Source organism: Lipotes vexillifer, unplaced genomic scaffold, assembly GCF_000442215.2.
Source record: "Lipotes vexillifer unplaced genomic scaffold, Lipotes_vexillifer_v1.1 scaffold1223, whole genome shotgun sequence".
In the NCBI taxonomy this organism is placed as follows: domain Eukaryota; kingdom Metazoa; phylum Chordata; class Mammalia; order Artiodactyla; family Lipotidae; genus Lipotes; species Lipotes vexillifer.
Genome location: NW_006795957.1, coordinates 596,285 through 620,549, shown reverse-complemented (window position 1 = coordinate 620,549; position 24,265 = coordinate 596,285). Strand labels below are relative to the sequence as shown.

At 54.6% G+C, this 24,265-nt stretch overlaps 3 protein-coding genes across 8 annotated transcripts in view; all 3 read right to left on the bottom strand.

Moving 5' to 3' along the window:
* Positions 1–467: 467 nt before the first annotated feature.
* On the bottom strand, positions 468–12,500 carry TNNT1 (troponin T1, slow skeletal type). 6 transcript variants are annotated; one of them, XM_007468021.1, is made up of 13 exons: positions 12,173–12,217; positions 12,050–12,063; positions 11,733–11,762; positions 11,466–11,498; positions 10,626–10,647; positions 8,140–8,203; positions 7,202–7,318; positions 6,911–6,988; positions 4,349–4,462; positions 4,033–4,142; positions 1,644–1,734; positions 1,473–1,513; positions 468–611 (listed from the first exon to the last, which is right to left on the bottom strand). In XM_007468021.1, the coding sequence occupies exons 1-13, from the start codon at positions 12,202–12,204 to the stop codon at positions 566–568; spliced, it is 792 nt and encodes a 263-aa protein (XP_007468083.1). In that variant the 5' UTR covers positions 12,205–12,217; the 3' UTR covers positions 468–565. The 6 variants fall into 6 exon arrangements, with proteins under 6 accessions (XP_007468083.1, XP_007468088.1, XP_007468084.1 ...); XM_007468026.1 differs by lacking the exon at positions 11,466–11,498 and adding an exon at positions 12,399–12,500 and having other exon boundaries at positions 476–611; positions 11,733–11,759; positions 12,173–12,213; XM_007468022.1 differs by having other exon boundaries at positions 476–611; positions 11,733–11,759.
* Positions 12,501–14,811: 2,311 nt separating this feature from the next.
* On the bottom strand, positions 14,812–18,395 carry TNNI3 (troponin I3, cardiac type). The gene is made up of 8 exons (XM_007468020.1): positions 18,241–18,395; positions 17,922–17,934; positions 17,681–17,767; positions 17,187–17,228; positions 16,798–16,929; positions 16,308–16,397; positions 15,601–15,777; positions 14,812–14,965 (listed from the first exon to the last, which is right to left on the bottom strand). The coding sequence occupies exons 1-8, from the start codon at positions 18,249–18,251 to the stop codon at positions 14,882–14,884; spliced, it is 636 nt and encodes a 211-aa protein (XP_007468082.1). The 5' UTR covers positions 18,252–18,395; the 3' UTR covers positions 14,812–14,881.
* A 919-nt stretch (positions 18,396–19,314) lies between these two features.
* Positions 19,315–24,265, bottom strand: part of DNAAF3 (dynein axonemal assembly factor 3) — a 5,905-nt gene continuing 954 nt past the window's right edge. The window contains 11 exon segments of the mRNA XM_007468048.1: positions 19,315–19,396; positions 19,398–19,757; positions 19,842–19,916; positions 20,086–20,200; positions 20,833–20,962; positions 21,188–21,310; positions 21,415–21,540; positions 21,755–21,937; positions 22,234–22,391; positions 23,474–23,567; positions 23,966–24,108. Coding sequence (XP_007468110.1) covers positions 19,315–19,396; positions 19,398–19,757; positions 19,842–19,916; positions 20,086–20,200; positions 20,833–20,962; positions 21,188–21,310; positions 21,415–21,540; positions 21,755–21,937; positions 22,234–22,391; positions 23,474–23,567; positions 23,966–24,108 — 1,589 coding nt within the window.

Here is a 24,265-nt window from a genome sequence, read left to right as displayed (position 1 = left end):
ACGACTCTACTCCCTGCCTCTATGGATTAGCCTTCTAGAAATTTCCTATCAGTGGCATCACACAATGTGTGGCCTTTTGTGTCTGGCTTCTTTCGTTATGATTTGGAGACTCATCTACATTGTAGCCTGTGTCAGAGCCTCATTCTTTTTTACGGCTGAAGGATATTCCCTTGTATCCATTCACCAGTGGACGGACGTTTGGGTTGTTTCCACCTCTTGGCTATCGTGATAATGCTGCCAGGATTCCTGTACAAGTTTTTGTGAGGACAGAGATTTTCAGTTCTATTGGGGCAGAATTGCTGGGTCCTATGGTAACTCTATGTTTAACTTTTTGAGGGACCGCTGGACTGTTTTCCAAAGCGGCAGCCCCATTTTACATTCCTGCCGGCTGTGTGTGAGGGTTCAACCTTACACATCACCGTCACGATTGTTGAAGATTCTAATAATAACAATCAAAGAACAGCAGGTGCTGCAGGGGGAGCATTTATTTCAAGCCACAGATGGGACACACACTCCAAGGGCTCCCGGGTGCCTGGAGGGGGGTGGGGGGGCAGGGCCCAGATCCTCACTTCCAGCGGCCTCCAACGCGGCCCTTCCCGGCCCCCTTCCGGCTGTAGGAGAAGGAGGGGTGTCAGAAAGGAAGGCCTCCCTGACCCACCTCGGAGATGGGTCCCTGTCCCCAATTCAGGGAGTCCATCCCCCCAAATCCCCGCCTTCCCCGCCAGAGGAAGGGGCCGGCAAGTGCCTTCTCATTGGGTTCACTGCCTGGAGTGGCGTGATTAGTGGTCACAGGCCCACAGGCGGGCAGGAGTTGATGTCAGTGGATGAGCTCAGGATGTTCATATGGGCACTGATAAATATTTATGGGTACAGGGATGGGGGAAGGAAAGGGTGAGTGACTGAGAGAGGGTTGGGGAGGCTGGGGTGAAAGAGACAGAAAGATGGAAAGTGAGATGGAGAGAGAAGACGAACAGAAGGCAGAGGGGAGTGGGGGGGGCGGGAAGGAGAGAGGGAGACAGAACAAGAAACAGAGGAAAAGCCGGGCTCCTCAACCTCAGCACCAGCGACATTCGGGGACCGGATCGTTCTGTGGTGAGGGCTGTCCTGTGCGTTGTAGGACGTGGAACAGCAGCCCGGGGCTCCACCCACCAGGTGCCAGTAGCGTCCCCCTCCCCAAACAAGCTCGAGACATCCCCCCATGTCCCCGGAGTCGGGGACAAGGTCACCCCCGCCCCGAGAACCAGTGATTTAGAGGGACATAGAAACAGGGATTGAGACCCCAGAAGAGAGCGGGAGGGTGGAGAGGAAAGGACAGATTATGAGACCGTCCCAGAGAAAGAGGGATAAAGACAGAGCCCCCAAGAAGGGGTGGAGAACTGAAACTCAGAGTAAGGGACAGCCAGAGGGAAGGAAAGAGAGGCCCCAAGAGTCAGATGGAGGGGTGTGGGGCTCAGGGCTGGGTTCACACTTACAACTTCTGGGCGTGGCTGATGCGATTGTACAGAACATTGATCTGCAGAGACAGGAGGGAGATTCTGGCACAGCTGGAGGGACAGGCCCACTCACCCCCTACCCAGCCCCAGACCAGCCCCCAACCCGGCCATCCCCAGCCCAGCTTGGCCTCCAGCAGAGATGGGTCTCACCTCATATTTCTGCTGCTTCAGCTTCTCCATCAGGTCAAACTTCTCGGACTCCAACTGGTGGATCCAGTCCGACAGTTCCTGGGCCTTCTCCCTGGCAGGGCAGAAGGGCTGTCACGGAAGGGAGCCAGGCCAGGCCATGAACCCAAAGAGGTTGAGGGAATTGTTCAAAGCCACACAGTGAGTCTCTGAGTTCGACATTATTGGTGCCATTTTGTTAATATCTGAGGCCACGATATTCAAAGTGAATTGCAGCATAGGGGTTTTAAAATCTCTGCCCACTTCTCCATATCCAAAACAGAGAGTTCACGTTTCTCTAAGGGAGAATGAGCATGGTTAAGGGCCTAGGCCCTGGAGTCAGAAAGCCTTGGTTCAAATACCAGCTTTGGAATTCTCTGGTTCGTGACTATGGCCAAGTGACTCCCCCTAGGACCCTCCTTCCCTCTCCAGAAAAACATAGAAATCAAACGGTAAAAGAAATGGCTGGTTGCCCACCTCCTCCCTTTCTTCCTTAGAAATCGAATTTTTTTGCAGTAGGCTCAGTTAAAAAGTTCCTCTCCCCAATCTCCCTTACAGGTAGGGTAGCCAATGGGATGAAAGTAGGTCATTGGGTGGAGCTTCCAGGTAAGATTCTGTGGGTCTTGCTTTACAATTTCTGCTGCTTGGATATGATGGCTGGAACTCCAGCAGCCACATTGGACCAAGAGGTGATTTTGAGGACAGAAATATTAGGCTAAAAGTAGTGGAGCAGAAAAATAGGAGCCTGAGTCTCTAGTGATTTTGTAGAGTTGCCATACCAGCTATGGACTACCGATTTCTTCTATGTGAGAAAACAAACCTCTATATTTTAGGTTGCTATAGTCAGATCTCAGTTATTAGAGGCCAAACTTATTCTGAACTGTTAAAAATCTACTGCCTTGAACTGTTATAGAATGAGAGAATAGGTATAAAGTACCTGGCACATGCTAAATACTCGACAAAGCTAGTTGTTACTATTCTTTTTATTCTTACTAGCAGTCTTTGTTTCCTTTTGCCAGCTAATGGTCTTCAAATGCTGTCTCTTCCATGGTGTATTTTACTTTAAAATTTTATAGACCATCATATGACCTCTATCTAATAAATAAAACTTAAATAACTTGAGATCCTCAAAAAATATTAGTAGATCCAAATTATGAGTGGATGTGTGGTGAGGGAAGGAAAGAGGAGGAAAAAGGAACTTTCGCAACATGTTATTTAGTGCTAGGCCCTGTGATAACGTGACTGGGGAAGGACGGCACATCGCCAGTGCTGGGCTGGAGCCAAATCCGCGCATCCTTTCCCAGCTCCGAGTGCACGGTTCTCACACTGGTAGTTTGACATCAGCATGGTGGGAGTATTTACACCGCGGAAATGAGCAAATGCTAAGATGTGGACTTTTAGGCCCTGGAGATCCACTTATTAAACATTTACCATCACACCACTTTGTACAAGAGTGATGAAGAGCACAGACTACCGCACCAGACTGCCTGGGTTCAAATCCGCACTCTCCCACTTGCAAGGTGTGCAACCCTGGAAAGGTTACTTAACCTCTCTGTGCCTAGGGCTCCTCTTTCTTTTTTTTTTTAATGTTCCAGTTGCTTGCTTAGCTTTAATATGAGGGTGATAACAGTATTATGGTGTCTACCTCATAGGGTTGTAAGCCCTCCACAGGGGGCTGCTGCTGCCATACTGACCTCTCACTGCTCTGTGATGTAGATTTTGTCATCATAGCCTCATTTTACCAGTGAGGTAAGCAAGGCTCACAGAAGGTAAACAACGTGCACACAGCTGTAAGTGGTGAAGCCGGCACTGAGCCCCTGGCAAGTGGTTTCAGATGTTGAGCTCCAAACCCCATCACTGTGCTGCCTATGAGGTGGTGGATGTTTCTGACTTTAAAGTCTGTGCCTGGGCCAGAAAATGTCAAGATGCAGACGAGAGCCCTGAAGGAAAGACCCTCCCCGGCCTTCCCTCAGGTGGCTTACCACGAGATGCAGGCTGTGCAGACAGTGAGCTGTGAATGGCAAGATAAAGCCCCATCCAGAAGAGATGTGGCTGGAAAACTGTTGCCAGTGCATCTGGCTTTAATTCAGGTAAAAGATGGGGCCCATTCAGAGTTCCCAGGGGAAATCAAAACACCATAATCTCCTAAATTTTGGTCAGATCTGTTGTCTGGCTTCCGTACTATAACCCAGACTCTACAGGTCTCGGCACCCACAAAACGTGGGGCCTGTATCAGTGAAACATTCCACAGGGGAGTCTACAGGGGTGCAGAGAGGGAGAGACACTTGCCCAAAGACACACAGCACCAGGGCTTCCGCCCACTGGGATCTGGGCCCTTATCTGCCCGCCTCATACGCAGGCCCCTCCCACCTACCGGAGCTGTTCTTCTCTCATGTGGTCGATGTTCAGAGGCTTTTTACGCTCCGACAAGATGCGCAGTTTCATCTCACGGCCTGTCTGGCGCTTACCCCGCTTCTGTTCTGCCTGACGGTTGAAAAGCACATCGTGAACCAGGGGATGGGTCCACCAGATGGCTCCGCACATCAGGACCCAGGAGTCCTGCCCTATGTCCTCCCACTTCAGACTCAGGGGTCCGGGCCCCCAGCCCCTCCTCCCACATCTTTGGGAGACCAGTCCCTTGCGTACCTCACCACCCGTTTCCTGTTCAGGCCCTGGCAGGTTGAACTCACCTTGACCAGGTAACCCCCGAAATGGGCGCCCATGTTGGACAGAACTTTCTTCTTTTTGGCGTCGTCCTCAGCTCGCTTCTTGGCCTCTTCCTCCTCCTTCCGCATCTTTTCCTCCTGTGGGGAGAAAGGGGTTAATTCCCGGGCCTCCCTCCGGCACCCTGGACGGAGAGGGGAGGGGGTCTGAGATGGGCACATGGGAGGGGCCTCTTCTGCACTGAGTGAAGCAGGGATCAGTCAGACCCAAGCATAAAACAAGGGCAATATCAGAACAGGCAAGGATGCTGACGGTCCCCTCCTCACCTTTCCAGGCCCGGCTGTGTGATGACCACCTGCAAGTCCTTCCTCCTCTTTGAGACTTTATATACCACCCCCAAGGAAAATATTAAACTAGTGGAGGGATGTGCTTGCTTTTTGCTGCATGCTCCAGCCTGAAATGGCCAATGGTGATCTTTGCTGTGTGACCTCAGTGCAGGCATGTACCCTCTCTGGGACTTACCTTTCCTTAGTCTCATGAGAGGAGAATGACTGTCCTCAGAGGGTCATGGAAGGTAACTTGTGATGGGAGTCGGGGGGCTTGGGGCAGTAAAGAGGCTCTTGGCCTTGAGCCTGAGGAAGAGGTTCTAGAATGCCTTCACTAAGGCATTATTACCACATCCAGAAAGTCTGCACTGCATGTTCCAGAATTAATGGCTTGTCCAGACCAAAGCCCCATCCCCACTGGAGAGGCAGGTGAGATGGGCATGATGGTAGTTCACTTGCCCAGGATTTCCCACCTGAATTAATTTCCTCTCGCTGCTGTAATTTGCAAACAGAGTGGCTTAAAACAATGAAAGTTTATCAGCTTATAGTTCTGCAGGTCAAAAGTCTGAAATGGGTCTCAGGAGCTAAGTCAAGGTATGGACAGGGCTGGGTCCTTCTGGAGGCATTAGGGGAGATTCACTCCCTTTGCTCTTCTGGCTTCTAGGGGCCGCCTGCATCCCTTGGCTCAGGGCCACTTCCCCCATCTTCAAAGGTCCTCCCTTGTTTACGGACCCTTGTGATAACACTGGGCTCACCCAGGAAATCCAGGAGAATCTCCTGATCTCAAGATCCTTAACTTAATCATACCAACAAAGTCCCTTTTGTCAGGCAGGTTCCCATATTCATAGTCTCTGGGAATTAGGATGTGGACATCTTTGGGAGACCAGTCCTTTGCGTACCACACCACCCATTTCCTGTTCTTTAAAAGTGGTTTCAGGGGGCTTCCCTGGTGGCACAGTGGTTAAGAATCCACCTGCCAATGCAGGGGACACAGGTTCGAGCCCTGGTCCGGGAAGATCCCACATATCATGGAGCAACTAAGCCCGTGCGCCACAACTACTGAGCCTGTACCCTAGAGCCCGTGAGCCACACCTGCTGAGCCTGCATGCCACAACTAGTGAAGCCCACCATGTCTAGAGCCCGTGCTCTGAAACAAGAGAAGCCACCGCAATGAGAAGCCCGCGCACTGCAACAAAGAGTAGCCCCCGCTCACCGCAACTAGAGAAAACCGGCGCACAGCAGCAACGAAGACCCAACGCAGCCAAGAAAGAAAGAGAGAAAGAGAGAAAGAGAGAAGGAGAGAAAGAAAGAGAGAGAGAAAGAAAGAGAGAAAGAGAGAAAGAAAAGAAAGAAAGAAAGAAAGAAAGAAAGAAAGAAAGGAAAGAAAGGAAGGAAGGAAGGAAGGAAGGAAGGAAGGAAAGAAAGAAAGAAAGAAAGAAAGTTGAAAGAAAGAAAGAAAGAAAGAAAGAAAGAAAAGAAAGAAAGAAAGAAAGAAAGAAAGAAAGCGGTTTGAGGGACTTTGCTGGTGGTCCAGTGGTTAAGACTCTGTGAGGGGGCATGGGTTCGATCCCTGGTCGGGGAACTAAGGTCCCACGTGCCGCGCAGCGTGGCAAAACAAAAACAAAAACAAAAAAAAGTGGTTTGAGTGAGCCACTCCTGATGCCAAGTCAGGTCATGTTTTCAAGGGTTAAACCAATGGGAGCATTCTAGCCACTCTCTCCCAACTAGCCAGTGATTCACTCCACAGTGGACAGGTGAACAATTTGAAAACATCCCAGCATTTGTGCAGGAGGCAGAGAAAAGAGGAGTTTAAGCCAGAGCTGCTGGTGGTCGTTTGCCACCCCTGCCTGGGAACAATCTGGTTTGCCTGGGACTGATGGGATGCAGGATTTTCAGGGCTCAGACCAGGAAAGTGCCAGGCAAACCAGGATGAGTTGCTCACCCTCCTGGACACACTGTCCACAGAAATATTGGCCAAGATGGGAAGAGAAAAGCTGGGTCTTTGTGATATTATTTGAGTCCCTTGATCCAGCCATGCCTGAAGCAAGCCATGCCCTAGACCTTTTAGTTATATGAGCCAATAAAGTTCTCTTTCTGCTAAGTTCAGTTTGGATTGGAGTTTCTGTCCCTTCCAACAGAAAGACCCTTGAATAATACAGCATGAGGACTTTTATGGGATCACAGAGAATATCATGAGTGGAAAATTGCAGTGTCCAGCTGAGAAAGTAATATTTGGGCTCTGGGAGGAGGGGAAACACCCACCACCAGCTTAGCCTGACGCTCGCGCTCCTTCTCGGTTCTGAAGCGCTGTTGCTCAGCTCTCTCCGCCCGGCGCCGCTCCTGGGGGAGAGAGAAGAATGAGGGGGTGCAGGGACCACCACACATCCCCTTTATCACTTCCCAGGGTAGGTCAAGAGTGGTGATGGGCACCAACTTGGGTACTTTCCCAAAAGTTTCAGCCTTGGGTCTGTAGTGGACGGGAACGTATCTCCCAAGGCCCAAAGGATGGAAGGAGGGAGAAGAATTTGGGGAACCCCACCTCCCTTGACTCACAATACGCTCTTTTAGCGCCACGAGCTCCTCTTCCTCTTTCTTCCGCTGTTCAAAATGCACGTCAATGAGCGTCTGCAGCTCCAGCAGATCTTTTTCCATGCGCTTCCGGTGGATGTCCTAGGGGACAGAGGGTGGGAGCACGGTCACTCCCCAGGTGGTGCCCCAAGAGGGCGCCAACCTCTCAGCACTTCTGAGAAGCATCAGGAGGGGGAGCCCTTTGCAGCAAGAATTGGTGCGGTTGGGCTTCCCTGGTGGCGCAGTGGTTAAAGAATCCGCCTGCCAATGCAGGGCACACATGTTTGAGCCCTAGTCTGGGAAGATACCACATGCCACAGAGCAACTAAGCCCGTGCGCCACAACTACTGAGCCTGCACTCTGGAGCCCGCGAGCCACAGCTACTGAAGCCTGTGCACCTAGAGCCCGTGCGCCGCAACAAGAGAAGCCACCGCAATGAGAAGCCTGCGCACCGCAACGACGAGTAGCCCCCCGCTCGCTCTGCGACGAGAGAAAGCCCGCGCGGAGCAACGAAGACCCAACGCAGGCAAAAATAAATTAAAAAAAAAAAAAAATCGCAATGAGAGGCCCGCGCACCGCGGTGAAGAGTAGCCCCCGCTCACCACAACTAGAGAAAGCTCATGAGCAACGAAGACCCAACGCAGGCAAAAATAAATTAAAAAAAAAAAAAAAGAATTGGTGGGGTTGACAGCTGGGACAGACGTCTGCCGTGCACTGTGTTTCCAGCAGATGGCAGCAAAGCATCGTATTCTGACACGACACTATGGGGCTGTCAAGACACAATTCCAAAAGAAGGGGGTAGGAAACAAACAAACAAAAGGGAAAAAAACAAACAAAAACCGGTGGCTAGGGAGGGGCACCTCTTCCTAATTTGCACCCTATAGGCTAGCAGCCCCTCCTGGGATGGGATGTCTGTTACTTACATCGAAGTCCACACGTTCCCCCTCTGGGATCTTTGGGGGGATCAGCGGAGGTACCACGGGCCGGCTGAGTGGACAGAAGAGAAGAAACACTGAGTAGTCTGACCTCCCTACTGAATGTAAAATATTTTACTAATAACGTTTTATATGGATTAATGTTGAAATTCTGAGATTTTGGCTATAACAGGTTGAGTAAAATATGCTATTATGATTAATTTTACCTGTTTGGGTTTACTTCTTAAAAGGCTGCTAGTAAAAAAAAATTGTTTCTTAAGTTATTACATATGTGGCTTGCATTGTATTTGTATTGGGTGGTGCTGCTTTGGGGCACTACCCTTGTCCTCTCCTTGATTTCCTGCCCTGGGCACTCCCACTTATTGGAATTTTCTCTTTCTTTGGTCTTTCTTTTCTTTCTTTCTTTCTTTCTTTCCTTTCTCTTTCTTTCTTTCTTTCTTTTTTTCTTTCTTTCCTTTCTTTCTTACTTTCTTTTTTAAGCTGCAGAATTTATTTTTATTCTTGCAGTTTTATACTAGGAAGTCAACATTTTTTAATAATTCATTGTTCACAATTGATTTATAAGAAACTTTAATCCTTAAATTGTACATCAGTGTCCTATGACTCCAAATCTTATTTATCACTCTCCTTCCAGTCTGAAGAAAACGATCATGTAATTTATTAACTTCCACAGACAGCACAGTCCCACTGACATAACATTTGGTTTGAAGTCCTACACTCATATGAAAGTTAAGAATAGCCAGTATCAAACTGGCCTGAAACCTGATTGTGTTCCTGGCTCAAGATACCTGTAGTAAATTTGTAAGTCCACACTAAGACACAAAAATAAACTAGGGTGTGTATATCGTATAAAAAACTTTTCACAGTATAGTAAAAATAACATTAAAATGTTACAGAATTTCAATCATATTACAGTGTTTTAATCAATTAGCTTTCAAAATGCCTGATTAATTGAATTAAATGCAAATAACTTTGTATGGGATTTTTTTTTTTATGTTTGCCCAGCATTTCAAAATGGTTATAGAATATAACTTTTAAAATGTCAAAATACGCTCTACATATTGCACTTTTCTGCTAGGCTGGGCTAGTATCCTCCATGGCAAGATACCAAAACTATTGAATAAAATACACTTTAAAATCAATAGCTATTTTATTAATTTCCTTGAAATTATCATCATCATTACCAAAACCTTCCAGGATTTTGTAAGATTTGATTTCTTAAATACAGCTTTAAAGTTTAACTTAAGGAATGAACAAATCCCTCATACATTTGACTTTTTATTTCCTTTTTTGGTCATTCAATGATCAAAGAGAATTTTAAACAAATTATGCTTCATCTTTCCTGGCTTAATAAAAAGCAACAATTTCTATTAACCAAATTAAGAGAGCTTTGCCCTTTGATTCATTCGTGGGACACTCTTGTGATTAACGTCATTCACTCCTGTGACTTTGATTATCATCAATTACCGAGGATTCACCAACTCTGTCTCCAGCCCAGACTCTCTCCCAAACCCCAGACTCCAGTAAACGGATGCTTCCTGAACATTTCCTGCCTTTGCACACACCCTGCCCCAACTGAGCTCATCAACCTGTGGGTCTCTCAGTCTGTGGCCCCTTTCCACCCTATGCCCTCTGCTCCAGCTTAGGCCTTTTCCCCTTGAAAACTCACCACATCCTACAGTTCCCTGGCCATGTCATGTGCCTTTGTGCCCCGGGGCCTTTGCACACTCTGTTTGCTCTGCCCTACAATGCCCTTCCCCTGATATACTCCACCCCTGAGACCTTCCCTCCTCCAACAAGCTTTCCCTGACACTGAAGCACACCTGTGCTTTCATGTGCCCCTGTGCTCTCAGCCAGATCTGATCCTCGGCCCCCTCTGCTCAGAACCCTTCCATGGCTCCCCGGTGTCCCAGAGAATTTCTGCATCTCATGCTCGATTGCTGCCTCCTTGCATCTCCAAGCTTCATCCCCAGTGTCACACCCTCCAGGGTGAGCTCTCACAGACTTCCCTGGTCTGCCTAGTTTGGGTCTTTCTCATCAGGATGACCTGTGTCCGCATCTGTTCCCTGAAACACTGGCCAAGATCCAGCTACTGGACCTTGCACACACCACTCCGCTTCATCATCTACAATCTCCCTTCTACTTCCTTCAGCTAGCAAACTCTTCCGCCCTCAGGACTCGGCATCACCTCCCCTGGGAAGCCTTCCTTGATTGCCTAGGGCACAGATAGGGCCCTCTTCTGCACTACCATTGCTGTATCTGGGTCTGTTTCACCAACAGGACAGCAAGAGTCTGACTCTTGCCAAACACAGTGGGAAGTTCACCAGAAATGTTTGTGGACAGAAGGAATCACTGTCCTTTTCTACGTTTCCATTTCCCCACTCTCCTTCCCTGCCTTTCTTGCACCCTATCTCTGGAGGTGGGGGACATATTTAAGAGGACATGATTGGGAGCCCCACCCCCCAGGATCTCACCTTGGTTTGGGGCGCTCCTCTTCTGGTGGAGGGATACAAAAAGATAATTAGCAAGAGTTCGTGGGGTGGGCATGACACATCCAAACGAGGGACCCGCCTCCAAGCGTTGGTCCCCACAAGCCCAGTTCCCTTCTCCTGCAGCTCTGGGGGAAGGGTATGGGGGGGAAGAGGATAAGGGAAATCGGGGTGGTCATAAAGGAGGGAGAGGGTCACATGCATCAGATATACATTCAGAACTGGTGTGGGGATCCCCCTCCCATTTCTCTGGGAACCCAGGTGTCCAAACCGCCAGACCATAAGGAGAAAAAACAAACAAACCCTCAGACCCTCGTTCTACATACCCAGAGCTCCTGCCCTCCATCAAGATCTAGCAGTGCAGGGAGGCCCCAAGCCCCCTCTTCACTCGGCGACCCGGGAGTTGTGTCGCCAGCCCCCTCCCCCTTGGGGACAGAGGAATACAGACTCCCACTGCTAGTCCCATCTACAACCCACGCCCCAACCTTTGAATGTATATGAAGGAGACAAGTAACAGACAGGCGAAGATGAGGGGGGAGGGGTGCCTCTCCGCAAACATCCAACCCTTCTATAAGTATTCCTCCAGACTGGGAAAGAAGGCTTGGGTGTTGGTCCCTTTAAGAAGGAAGGGAACGGGTTAAAGCCATTGCGAGGCTGTTTCCCTTCTTGGCCACCGGAGGGCGCGAGAGCTCTCCGGGGCTTAAAGGACCGGGCCGGCGACGGGTTACGGGGACGGGTTACGGGAGCGGGGAGGGAGTCATCTTGGAGGTCAGGGCCCGGAGGACCCCCGAAATCGGCCTCAGGAAGCGAAGTAGCCGCGGTTACCTCGCTCAGCCACCGGCTCCGGCTCCTCGGGGGCTGGGGAGGGGGCGGGAGAAGCGAGGATTTGGGGAGCCGGGGGAGGGGAGCAGCCATGCCCGGATGCGGGAAGGGGAGAGAGGGGAGAGAGGGGAGAGGCTGTTAAAGGAGCTGAGGCCGAGGCCATCGAGATCCCCGGCCCCGCCCAGCCTGCACCCCGTGGACTAGCGTCCCCACCGCACCAGCCCCCCGGTGCCGCGTCCAGCTCCAGACCTGCGGAGTCCAGGGCCTCACCTTCCTCCTCCTCCTCAGCAGCCTCCTCTTCTGGAAGGGGTGGGGGAGACAAGAGGAGGCGTGAGGAGCCCGGGGTGGGGGGGACGGCAGGGGCTTCAGATGGGGGGAAGGGTGCGTGAGTGCGCAGAGACCCGCGTTCGGGTTCGAGTCTCATCTAGACGGGGGGACCCCTCTGGGCCTCAGCTGCAAGTGGGCCCACCGAGCTCTTCCCACGGGCTGTGCGGACCAGGAGGGTGGGCGTAGGGCAGGGTGGGCTAGGATGCGCCAAGGTGTCCCCACCTCCCCTCCCCCCCAAGGCCAGCCCACTCTCCACTCACCTTCAGGCTGCTCCCTGAGGACCCGGGAGGGAAGGAAAGAGGGAGGGGGAGAGTTAGGCGCCTTGGAGGTGGGAGGTGTCTCCACCGCTCCAGGGCCCCAGCCCGCCTGCCAGCATCACTCACTCCTCATATTCCTGCTCTTCGGCGTCCGACATCCTGGTGTCCTGCTGTGACCTACGAAAAGCAGAGAATGGGCGGAGTGGGGTGGGGTCCAGAGGAGGAGGGGCTGGGGGCCTGGAGTCCTGGGTCTGAGGGGGGAGGGGCTGGGGGCCTGGAGTCCTGGGTCTGAGGGGGGAGGGGCTGGGGACCTCCAACTCCTAAAGACTCCTAAACCGAGGGTGAAGACAGCGCATTGGGAGATACGGTCCGGGCAGAGCCCCAAGGCTGCAGCCCCCGCCCCCTGACCACAGCTGTCCCCTTTTGTCTTATGACACGTCCGTAGGAACCTGATCTGAGTAGGCATTAGGAGGAGGTATTTGGGAAGGGACAGTGGTCCGAAGACAATAGCTGCCCCACCCCCAGGGTCTATTTTGGGGGGATGTCGTAGAGGGTGACACCGAGGACATCTCCTGAGAAGTATTCGTGGAGGGGGGGGTTCTAGGAGAATTAATCATACCCGCTGCCCTCTCCCACCCCAGGTCCCCTCCCCTTTGGCTGGTTATCTGCCCACCTGTCGCCTCCTTTCACCTTCACCCACTGCCATGGAGGGGACAGGACACATAAGAGCAGCTTCTGTCCCCAGACCTCATCCTGACCCCTAATCTCTGAGATCCCCGAGGCGCCCAGGTTGAGAGACCCCACAAAATCCCCATACCCACAGACCCCAATTTATGAATTCTGAAAAACAGTAACTCCTCATATCTCCAGATTCTGAGACTCCAACTGTCGAGACTCCCGATTATGCGCGCCCTAAAATCTTGACCCCCTAGGCCTTGACATCCCCTAAATTCTGAAACCTCAGGACTGTGAGACCCCCAAAATCTGGATGCATAAACTCAGGGGACTGATTCATGAAGCCCCCAAATATGACATTACAAATTCTAATACCGCCCATCATGAGGCATCAGATTCTGCGACCTCAATTCTTAAATCGGCAGATTCTGAGACACTGCCCCCCAGTTCTGACACCCAGACTGTCTGTCATCCAAGCCCAGGAACTCCCAGTTTCCGAGATTCCCTCAGACTCAGACCTCCGAGGTCCTAAGGTGTTATATTCTGGGACCCCCAAACCCTGCACTCCCAGCTCTGTAACCCTCAAGTCCTAATACGTTCCCTTCCATCCCCAGTTCCTCGGGGACCGTTACCTGAGGCTGCGTCTGCAGAGGTGTGAGCGGTGGGGCAGTCTTGCTGGGCAGGCTGAAGCACCCCCAGTTTATAGTGGGAGGCTCAGCCCCGCCCCAGGGGGAGAGGGAGGGGTAGAGAATTCCTTTCCTCACACTCAGAGGCTGCCCTGCCCCCACTCTGGCTCCACTTGCGGGGTAGAGGCACCCCCTGGCTGTTCCAAGGCCTCTCCTCCATCCCAAAAGCATTGTACAGGAACCCCGGGCTGGGTCAGGCCACCCTCGGGCTCCACATCTCCCAGATCACACGGCACACTATGCTCCGAAGCCCCTGGGCTCTGCACGCAGTAGGTCCTTGGAGGATGCTTATTGATGAAAAGGGTACAAGGGACCCCTTCTCGCTCCATGAAGGGGTCCCTTTCTCTGTGTCTCTCTGGGCCTCCACTTCCCATACCCCGTTTCCCTGTCTCTATCTCTCCTTTGTCTCTGTGACTCTTCGTCTGTGTTTCTCTGTGTGTGTCTGTCTCAGCTTCTCCGTCTCCCCACCTCTGTCTCTGTCCATCTCTCCGTCCCCCCCTCCCCACCCCCATCCCTTTGTCTGCCACCAGGATTCCACCCTGGTGACAACAGGCGCTAAAGCGGGGAAACAGGTGTGTGAGGGGGAGGAGGAGGGGAGGGGGAGGGGGAGGGGGTGTGTCAGGCCCACAGGACCTCACACTCCCCACCTCCATCAAACACTGATCTTTTTTGGTAGCCCCTCCCCCTTCCCAGCCAATCCACAACCTTGAACTCTAGGGGCTTCCTCACCCCTCCGTGCCAGTGTCTGTCTCTCCCCGCATTTCTGATTCTATGCATTTCTCAGGGGTTGGCTTTGGGGCTCTCTCTGCATCTCTGTCTCTGAGTCCTTCACTCTGCCTGTCTCCGTGCCGCCAGTTTTTCTCTCTGCATTTCCGCGGGTGTCTCTGCGTATCTGCCTCTCTTGATGTCTGGCTATTGGTCTGTGTCTCCAGGTGTCCCTGTGCTTCTCTGTGACTTGGTTTCTGTGTCTTTAGCTCTGTGTCTGTTTTTATCTTTCTAGTTGTTGTGTGTGTGTGTGGTGGTGGTGGTGGGTTGTCTCTTTGTATCTGCAGTTCTCCCTCTGTGGGTCCTTGTTTCTGTCTCTTCCAGGGCGAGGTCATCTCTGTCTCTCTGCGTATGTCTGTCTCTGTTTCCCCTTTCTGTGCACTTCTTGCTATGAATCTCCGCCTGTTTTCCCTCTCCCTTTGGGTCTCTGCCTGGCTCTCTCTCCCGGGGTCTCTGACTCAGTCTGTCCGTGTCTCCGTGTGTCTGTCTTTGGGCCCTGGTCTCGGCACCTCCGTGCAGCTCCACGTGGAGACCCAGCTCTGCTCCTGATGTGCGCTGCGGCTTTGGGAGAGCCTGGCCCTCAGTTCTCCCGCCTCTCTCACACCTAAGCCCCCCTGGTAATAGACACACAGCCACTCCCAGCTCAGAGAGAAGCTTTATTCCTCGGGTCCATCCTCAGGGCCAGGGCCAGGGCTGTGCACAGGCCTGCTCAGCCCTCAAACTTTTTCTTGCGGCCTTCCATTCCACTCAGCGCATCGATGTTCTTGCGCCAGTCTCCTACCTCCCGGTTTTCCTGGAGGAATGGGTCAGAGGTTAGGGCGTCTTCCTGGTCCACAGGCTCTCAGGTATCCTCCACTTGCCCTCCCGCCTGCTGGGCCACTCTATTCTGGATGCCCATCACACAGTCTGGTTCTGGAACACTTCCTGTCTCCCTCTTGGACTTCCTGTGTCCCTCCTGCACTTCCTGTCTCCCCTCTGCATTTCCTGTGTCCCTCCTGCACTTCCGGTCTCCCCTCTGCACTTCCTGTGTCCCTCCTGCACTTCCTGTCTTCCTCCTGCAGTTCCCGTTTCCCTCTTGGACTTCCTTTCTCCCTCCTGCACTCCTTTTCTCTCACAAACACCCTGCGGACATCATGCACTTCCTGACTCCTTGCCACTTCCCTTCTCCCTAATGCACTTCCTGTCTTCCGCTTCTACATGCTGTCTTCCTCTTGCACTTCCTGTGCCCCTCCTGCACTTCCGGTCTCCCCTCTGCATTTCCTGTGCCCCTCCTTACTTCCTGTGGAAGACCCTTACCAGATACTTCTCCCCACAACTCCAACTGCCACCTGCCCTCAGGCTAGTCCCTAGAACTGCTTGCGCGCACGCGCGCACACGCGCACCTCCTCCCCTAAGCACCCCCTCTCCCGGACCTGCAGCCACACTCACCTTCTCCGTGTCCTCCTTCTTCACCTGCTTGAGGTGGGCCCGCAGGTCTAGGGACTCCTTAGCCCTGGTCCCCAGCAGTGCCTGCATCATGGCATCCGCAGAGATCCGCACTCTACGCAGAGTGGGCCGCTTAAACTTGCCCCGAAGGTCAAAGATCTTCTGGGTCAGATCTGCGATCTGGTAGCAGCCATAAAGAGAGGTGGAGACCACTCCTTCCACTTCCTCCTTGCCTCATTCTTCCACCCTGCACTTCCCTCCAATCCCGATCCAGGTTCTACCTAGCTTAGGCTCCTACCGCCTTCGAGACAAAATCCACGCTCCCCATCCTGAAATTGGAACCTGATCTGCCCCAGCCTCATCTCTGAAAACTACTGACACATCCCAGTCCAGCTACATGCATCTCACAGTTCCCTGGCCCACACCTGAACTCACTTACCAACACTTGAGGCTCCAGCCACACATTTTCACAAACATATTTTCCACTTTCCCACCCCTTGGGTTTTGCATGTGCTGTTCCCTCTGCCTGGAACAGCATTCCCTGACCGTATTGTACTCATCCTTCTGCCCCCTCCCTGCCAGGCTCACAGAGTTGTCCTGGGTCTCCTGGTGTCTGCAACCATAAGCAGCTGCAAGGGTCCAGGCTGAGACCAGAGGCCCAGGCATCACCCCCTATCCTGAAGCGACCCAGACGGCCCAGTGTCTCCTACCTCTGTGATGTTCTTAGTGACTTTCACCTCCACGTCATATCTCTCCTCATCCACCTTGTCCACGCGGGCGTGGAGCTGTCGGCACAAGTCCTGGTGGAGGAATGCAGTGTGTGTGGTGGGGGGAAGGCTGGGGTTCTGGACTCCTGGGGTCTGAGGGAGGAGGAGCTGGGGACCTGGACATCTGGTCCTGGAGGAGTAGATTGAAGCCAGACCCTGGGGGACTGCGAACAAAGCAGAACTCCAGAGCCAGGTGTTCTGAGAATCTGGACTGGAGTGGGTTGGAGGAACCGACCTGTGGGTTTTGAGATTGCAGGCAGCTGCAGGCCACATTTCTGAACTCCTGAGGGTAAGAATTGGGAGACTGGACCCGAAGGTCCTGAGCAGAAAGGGGGGCATAGTAACTGTACCCCTGAGTCCTAAGGGATGCAAGACCGGACAGTAGGAACCTCGGATCCCGGGCTAGGCAGGAGTCCCTGATTGGAGCCGGTACCTGCAGATCCGCGAAGCTCAGCCCGGCCAGCTCCAGAGGCTGGCACCGCGTGCTCAGAGCACGCGCCTTCTCTCCTCGCCGCTCCTCGGCTTCCCGCTCCAGCTCCTGTTTCGCAATCTGCAGCATCAGGGTCTGGGGAGGGCACGACGGGTACGGCAGCACAGGTATGGGGATGAGGACAGAGCGGGATAGCCACCCCCGCCGGGCCCCGCCCTCTAATCCCAGGCCTGCTTCCAGAGACCTGACCCCCCCAAGGTTGATGTCCATCACTCCAAGGCCCCGCCCCTCCCTTTCAGGGCCTCCCGCCCACCTGCTCTTCTGAAGCCCCACCCAACTTCCAAGCCCCGCCCCCTGAAGACACCTAGGCGCTCTCCCCAGGCGCATCGCACCTTCAGCTGCAGTTTTCTCGAGGCGGAGATCTTAGACTTTTTCTGCCGGGGTGAGACAGAGCAAGGAAGGATGAGCGAGGAGGATCCGAAGGAGGACGCCGGGAGGAGCTTCAGAACCCGCCCCCTCAAGCCAGGTCCAGATTTAGTCCCGCCTCCAACTCCAGCCTTCAGTCTACGGGAAGCCACGCCCCCCATTCCCATCCACCAATGTGCTGTCTCTGGCTACGCACCTCCCCCCCACCATCTCTAAGCGATCTCAGTTCCCACGGGCAGCGGGATTCCGCCCATAGGCAAGCTCTCACCAAACAGAGCCCAGCCCTCTGATAAACTCCGCCCCTGAAGCGCCTCATCCGCTTGGGCTCCGCCCACGACCAAAGTCCGGTAAAGGCCCCGGCTCCGCCTCTCCTCTCCAAGCCGCGGGTAACCTAAGAATCCGAATCCAGACCCTGCGAAGTCCCGCCCGGCTCCGCCCACCGCGCTGGCCCCGCCCTCACCTTGGCGTGCGGCTCCGTGGCGTAGGCGCGGTAGTTGGCTGAGGAGCGGCGTCGTACAGGGGGTGGCGCGGGAGGCGGGTCCTCCGCCTGGGATTGGGGGAACGGAGCTGAGTCATCACAGGGACGCCCCCCCTCCCCAGCCCCTGTCCACGCAGTCTTCCAGGGCTGCAGCCTCTCGCCCCAGAACCCTCCCGGCAGCGCCCTCCCCGGCCAGGCGGGTCCAGCCCACGCCGACTCTCACCGCATCGCCGCTCCTGGAGGGAGAGAAACCAGGAAAAGGGGATTAATGGTAGGCCTGGGTCCTGTCCACGCCGTGTCCTAAGGGACCCCAGAGGCCCCTCTGACCGACAGGTCCGGCCCGCCAGCTGCCGCTTCTCGGCTCCTATGGGTCAGATTCCCAGACTCTTACCTCATTCCGATGCCCAGGAGTCCTGTCCCTACCTCCCTTCTCAGGCCTGGAGTCCAACCCCGCAGCTCTCACCCCTCACAGGAACCCGGGAGGTCACCCCCCTATCCGCCACTGCCTCGGGCCTCAGGAGTCCCTGTTACCAATTACTCACCGGTCCGCCATGCTGAGTCTCAAGCCAGGGGTTGCGGAAGGCAGAGCAGGGGACAAGGGGCTCTTGGAGGGTCAGTGAGGGGGCGTCCGGAGTGACCTTGAAGGCCCCTGGGGCTTCTGTCTCGTCCGGCCTGCTCAAACCTCACTGAGGACACTGAGATAAAGGGCGAGGACAGAGACTAAATATATTGCTGCCCCCTCCCCTCCCTGCCCAGGATTCGAGATAACGGGGCGCGTGAGGGCTGGGGCGGGCCATGCTCCAGCTGGATCACCCCTCCATCTTGGCGGCCTGGGAATCCAGCCCCTCCCTCCTCCCACCTAGGAGTCCAGACCCCCAACCTCTCCATTCTCAGACCCCGATGGGTGTCCAGGCCCCCAAAACCCTCCTCCTTCTGACACAGGAGTCCAGGCCCCCAGCCCCTCTTCCCTCTGACACAAGAGTTCGGACCCCAACGTCCTCTTCCCTCAGACCCGGGAGTCTAGGCCCCGCCCCCTCACTAAATTGTAATTCTCCTTGAGGGCTGGAACTTTTTTTTACCATGTTATGGTCAGTTTCGGTGCCCCAAACCTGTTAGCCGATCCATAAATTTTGCTGATTTACTTGAGAATCCAGGTGTGGGGTGCCCAGGTTCTCAGCAGGCAGCACGGAGAAATTCACTCCTAGCCCTCTTGGGAACCCAGAAATCTGCTCTCGAGTCTCTTCTCTTGAACACTCCTGCCCCTCCCCTCTCCCAGCCCTGGAGACAGACTGAGGGCAGGAAAGACACACGGACACACGGAGAAGAGGATCTGGCTCTCTTTACTTGGACCACCCTAGTGTTGACCAGCCTGTGAGAGGAGACGCCCCCAGCCCCTAGTTAGGAATGGGATGCCTGGGGATGAGGGGACCATGCAGAGGGCCTGAGCCCCAGGGCCGGATCTCCAGGCTGGTTTTAGAGTCTTGGGAGTGGAATGTAGAACTCAAGAGAACAATCTAGAATTCTAGGAATAAAATATAGAATCCCAGGAATGGAATCTGAAATTCTAGCGACACCTCTGGCGCTGAGTGCGAATGCTGGGAGTATAATTGAGTATTCTAGAGGCGCGTTCTGATTCTAGGACCCGACTTTAGAAGTAAGTTAGGGACTGGGGAGTTGGTCTCTGGAGGTACAGTCAGACTCTGGTTTGGGGGTCTGACTCCCTGTGGGTGGAACCAAAGCCTCCAACAGTGAAGCCTGAGACTCTGAAGGCCGTTTGAGGGGTTCAGAGGGTGGGATCCCGCCTTCAAGGGGCTGGGTCAGGTCCTCGGGGGGAGGGTTGGTTGCCTCAGGGGGCGGGGCCAGGACTTCAGGGGGCGGAGTCCCAGATCCCACAGCTGGGTCCTTGTGGCTGGGAGCAGAGTCTCCGGCCTTGTAGAAGCGCGCGAAGGTCTGCGAGCGCCTGGCCCCCGGCTGTGGGGCGAATCCAGCCGCCTGTGCTAGCTCCCCGACCCGGGTGGAGAACCCCTGAAGCTGCTCCTGCCGCAGGTCCACTAGGAACCTGGAACCAGGAAGCAGCGTGTTAGGGGACCTGGCTTTCCGCCCCCAGCCCGGAAGTTCCCCGCCCTGCTCTCCGCGGGCTCACCGGGCTAATTCTACAATGAGGCGTCCTCCGGGGGCCACGCAGGCACCGAGCTCAGGGCTCAGAAGATGGACCATCCTGCGGAGAGAAAAAGGGGAGGGCTGAGGCTCAGACTTTTAGGTCCTGAGGGGAGAGGCGGGCTGGGGACCTAGACACTGATTAAGGAGGGTCTGGAGACTTGGATTCCTGGGTCTGAGGGAGGAGGGGTTGGGGGAGGAAAATCTGGGAACCTCCCAGGCCCTCTTACCCACAAGCCACGTAGAGAAGCTGGAACCGTCCCCTGTAGCAGCTCTTGTGGTGGAGGGTCTGGGCAGAACCGAGGGACAGGAAGTGGACAGTGAAGGATTCCGGGACAGGGGCTGCTGGGGAAGGGAAGACTGGCGGGGTTAGGCAAACAGACAAAGCTTGGAGATGACTCGCCTTGTCCGTCTTCAAGCCCTTTCTCATCCTTCCTCTTAGGCAGATTCCTGGAAAATTCTGGGAGGATTGGCCTGGCACGCAGAGACCCATTTTACAGACCAGGCAACTGAGATTCAAGAGAAGAAAAGAGAGTGGTTGGCCCATGGCCACACAAGACATCCATTCACCCGGGAGGGCCAAGTTAGGGGATGGGTGGAAGGAGGCACGACCAGATTTGGGGGGGAGGGCTCTCCAGCGTTAAGCTGGGACCCAGCTTAACCTTGTTAAAATGTTCTCAGCCTCTTGGACTTCTGCAGGTAGGATGAGAATTCTACGACTGGAATTCAGAATGCTAAGGATGGTGTCAGGATTTAGGAAAGGGAGAGAAGCTCAAAGAGAAGAGAGAAAAATAGACCGGATGTCGGGAAGGGGAGGTCACTTGTCCAGGCATTAGATACCATATCAGTCCATGCTTGGACTTGAAACACCAGGAGCCTGAAGCCCGGGACGGGGGTCCGGATTCCATTCTCTCTCAGACATGATCACCCGAGCCCCACTTCCCATCTCAAGGAAGAAGGCTGAGTCCGTCGCTTACCAGGCTCCGGGCTTCCATCCGCGTCGCCTTGCACCTGCGCGGGGTCTCCCTGGGTGGCTCTCGGGCGCCTCCAGGCGGCCATCTCTCGGAACAGCTCCGTCACGTTGTGCTGCGTGATCTCGCCCGCGGTCTTTGGGGGAGAAGGGGCGTGGCCGGATGCGGGGCTAGGACCGCGGGGCCGGAATGGCAGGGGAGAGGCTTAGAGTACGCCATCCCCCACACTCCCCCACCCCCAGAGCTAGCATCTGGCGGGCAAGCTTACACTTCCATACTGGCCCTAGGAAGTAGAGAGGGGGCGCATAGGGGGCGGGGCCTCGCGAACTCGCCTCCAGCCCCAGCACCTCCAGCCTCAAACCTTGATAGGCTGACCGTTGCTGGTCTTCAGGAGGGTCTCGTCGTCCGCTTCGATGCCGAAGGCCACGAAGGGCCCCGTGACGATGTCCCCCCAGTACCCGCGCGCCGCTACACGCTCCCCGCGCTGGGAAATCAGGGAGAGAGGAGACGGGTGAGGTCGATGTTGGGGACTCCGACTCCTGGGCCCCCGAAAAGAAGCGGCAGCCAGGGCAGGGAGTGGACTCGCACGTGGCTCAGGAGGCGACCGGACGCCAGGGTCCGGTTGGGCACGTGATAAGCGCTGGAGTCTCTGAGTTCAAAGGCGACTCCTGTGTCCCTCCAGCGCCGGAACTCACTGGTGTGGATGACTCGGGCCTGGAGTGGGGGGATGCAAGAAAAGAGGCCTCAGTAAATCTGGTATATGGATCCCAGGGTCTCCTCCCAAAGACCCAGCACTGAGGGCCTCTGGCACCCTTTTCCTTCAGACCCAGGATTCTTCGGGGCCTCCAACCGCTGCTTCCTCAAGCCCCAGCCCCTCCTCCTACACACCCAGGACTGGAGACCCCAGGCCCCTCCTCCCAGCCCTCACCCCGCGATCGTGCAGCTTCATGTGCAGGTCCCAGTCGCTGACACCGCGCCGGGCGTCGTACCGGGAGCCCAGGTAGTGGCGCAGCCTCGAGTCCCACAGGCGGCTCATGGGGAAAGCCTCGGGCCCCTTCTCCCCTCCGGCCCAGAAACGGAACACGGCCTCCAGGGCGTCGCGCTCGCGGAACTGCACGACCAGGCCCGCGTGGAGAGAGAACGAGGGAGAGGCGGCTGCAGGGACCGCGGCTTCTTTTACCTGATCCTCCCTTCCCTCCCACGGCGTGGGAACGATTCTCTTTTTTCTCAGATGAAGAAACTGCGGCTCCGAGAGTAGAAGGCACCCCCAGGGCCATATCCCACTGTGGGAGCCGGGGAGCCCTCAGCTCTATCCATCAACGCAAACCCTTTTGGACTGCCCATCCCCATTCTTCCCGCCGCCACCCGAATCCACGCCGGTGACGGTCGCAGGCCGGGCGGCGGCACCTTAAGGGCGCCCAGGCTGAGCCAGGGCAGCTGCTCCGCCAGGCGATCGGGCTCCGGGACGAGGCGAGCCAGGCGGCCGGCCTGGGCGCGCACGAAGGCGGCCACAGCGGGGCGCAGCAGCGCGTTCCCCCACACCTCCAGGAAGGTCTCGCTCCTCTCTGCGGGGAGGGGGGAGAAAATTAGAGGAGGGGGCAGAGGAGTGAGCCCAGAAATGAGACCCGTGCGGATGACGCATACGCACTTTATAGTGATCTTCTCATTCCATAGTCGTGTAATCAGCACAACGGACCCAGGCAAACTCCCTACCCACCCGAATAGCTAGAACACGAAGAATAACTTACACCCCACCTAGGTCTCCTCGCCTATTCCTTCCCACCCCCTGCAGGTAACCCCAATCCTGAATTTCATGTTTGTTTCCCTTGCCTTAAAAAAGGAAAAGTTGTATATAAATATAGATGGAGATGAAGATTTATGTGTGTTAAAGTGTTGAATATTTTCATTTTAGTTAAGAATCTTATAAAAGGGACTTCCCTGATGGCGCAGTGGATAACTCCGCGCTCCCAATGCAGGCGGCTCGGGTTCGATCCCTGGTCAGGGAACTAGATCCTACATGCATGCTGCAACTAAGAGTTCGCCTGCCGCAACTAAGGTCACACAGCAAGTAGAGTCAGAATTTGAATACAGCCTGCCTGAGTCTACACTCTGCTCTAGGCACTAAATTGAAGTTTTTGTTACTGGGAAATAATCATTTCCCACCCAAATCCTCCTTCTCCCCCTCCTCCTTATAACCTCACTTCCAAGGCCGCTTCCTCCACGCAGATTCCCTGGGATGCACACCTCTAACTAAGGGAGACTCAGGACTCAGGCCTTGGGCAGGACTGAGCTCAGCTCAGCCAAACCCTCCCCGCATCTGGGGGACTCACTACCTCTCAGGAAGCCATTTGATCTCTTTTGGGCTTCTCCCTCGCTAAGAGGTTTTGAATGCTTACACTGTGTCATGCACAGTTCTGAGAGTTTTATGTGGCTTTTCTCCTGGAATTCCCTAAATGATTCTAGGAAGTATTATCTTTTATCCCCATTTCAAAGGTGGGAAAAGCTGAGGCTCTAAGGCTACCAAACAAGTGAGCAAGTGATGAAATAGGGAACAATGTCCAAAATGTTTAACCGCACCCTTGAAATGCCAGAATTCTTGCAGGGAGGGGGAAGGAGCTGGGGGCCAGATTGCCGGGTATTTGCTGACCTTGCAACCCCATCTTCTCAGGATCCTCCAGGGCTAGGCTGAAAATCAGCATGTGTCGGGCTACAGCTTCCATATTATTCTCCAGCACATAAAACTGGAAGGATGGACAGGGAAGAATGATTCTCAGACCTGTGTTCCTGGCCCCTAGGAGACACTGGAGTGGGAAACCTCAGCCCCCTCCTTCCACAGGACCCAGGAGACCTGTAAACCAGCCCCACTCCTTTAAACACAGGAGTGGGGGGGACTCAGAACCCTCCTCCCCATCACTACTCAGGAGACTTGATCCTTAGGCTCTTCCTCTCACTTCACTACTCAGGAGACTTGATCCTTAGGCTCTTCCTCTCACTTCAACCCAGGAGTCCCCAACACCAGCCCCTTCCCTCCTCAAGACCTAGGAGTCTGGGTCCCCAGCTCCCTCCTCCCTCAAGGACTCAGGAATCTGTGCTCTTATCTTCATCCTCCTCCTTCCAGGACCCCATAATCCCAGCTTACACGGAACCTCCTTCGAGGCCAGAGAGCCGCCCGGGTCAGGGTCCGTAGCAGGTGTCGCCCATCCACGGAGCCCAACAGCAGTACATTTAGCTCGGGGGTCCCGTGCTCTGTATCGGCCTGTGAGTCTGGGTCCACAGGAGGACCTGACAAGACGACAGCGGGCTGGGGTTGGTGGCCTGGAGAACGCCCCCTGCAGCCAACCCCAGCACTATGGACTACAACTCCCAGCAGGACTTGCACCCCAGGCTTTGGGTTTTTTTTTTTTTTTTTTTTTTTTTTTTTGTTTCAGCGTCCCTCCCT

Excerpts from the sequence above, each read along its gene's own strand:
- TNNT1 (XM_007468021.1), bottom strand. The coding sequence starts at position 12,204 with ATGTCGGACGCCGAAGAGCAGGAATATGAGGA. Across the intron at positions 7,319-8,139 it reads GGGAACGTGTGGACTTCGAT|GACATCCACCGGAAGCGCAT; the intron begins GTAAGTAACAGA and ends TCTGTCCCCTAG. Across the intron at positions 1,514-1,643 it reads TGAAGCAGCAGAAATATGAG|ATCAATGTTCTGTACAATCG; the intron begins GTGAGACCCATC and ends CTGTCTCTGCAG.
- TNNI3 (XM_007468020.1), bottom strand. Across the intron at positions 17,229-17,680 it reads CCACGGAGCCGCACGCCAAG|AAAAAGTCTAAGATCTCCGC; the intron begins GTGAGGGCGGGG and ends TCACCCCGGCAG. Across the intron at positions 14,966-15,600 it reads AGAAGGAGGACACGGAGAAG|GAAAACCGGGAGGTAGGAGA; the intron begins GTGAGTGTGGCT and ends CCATTCCTCCAG.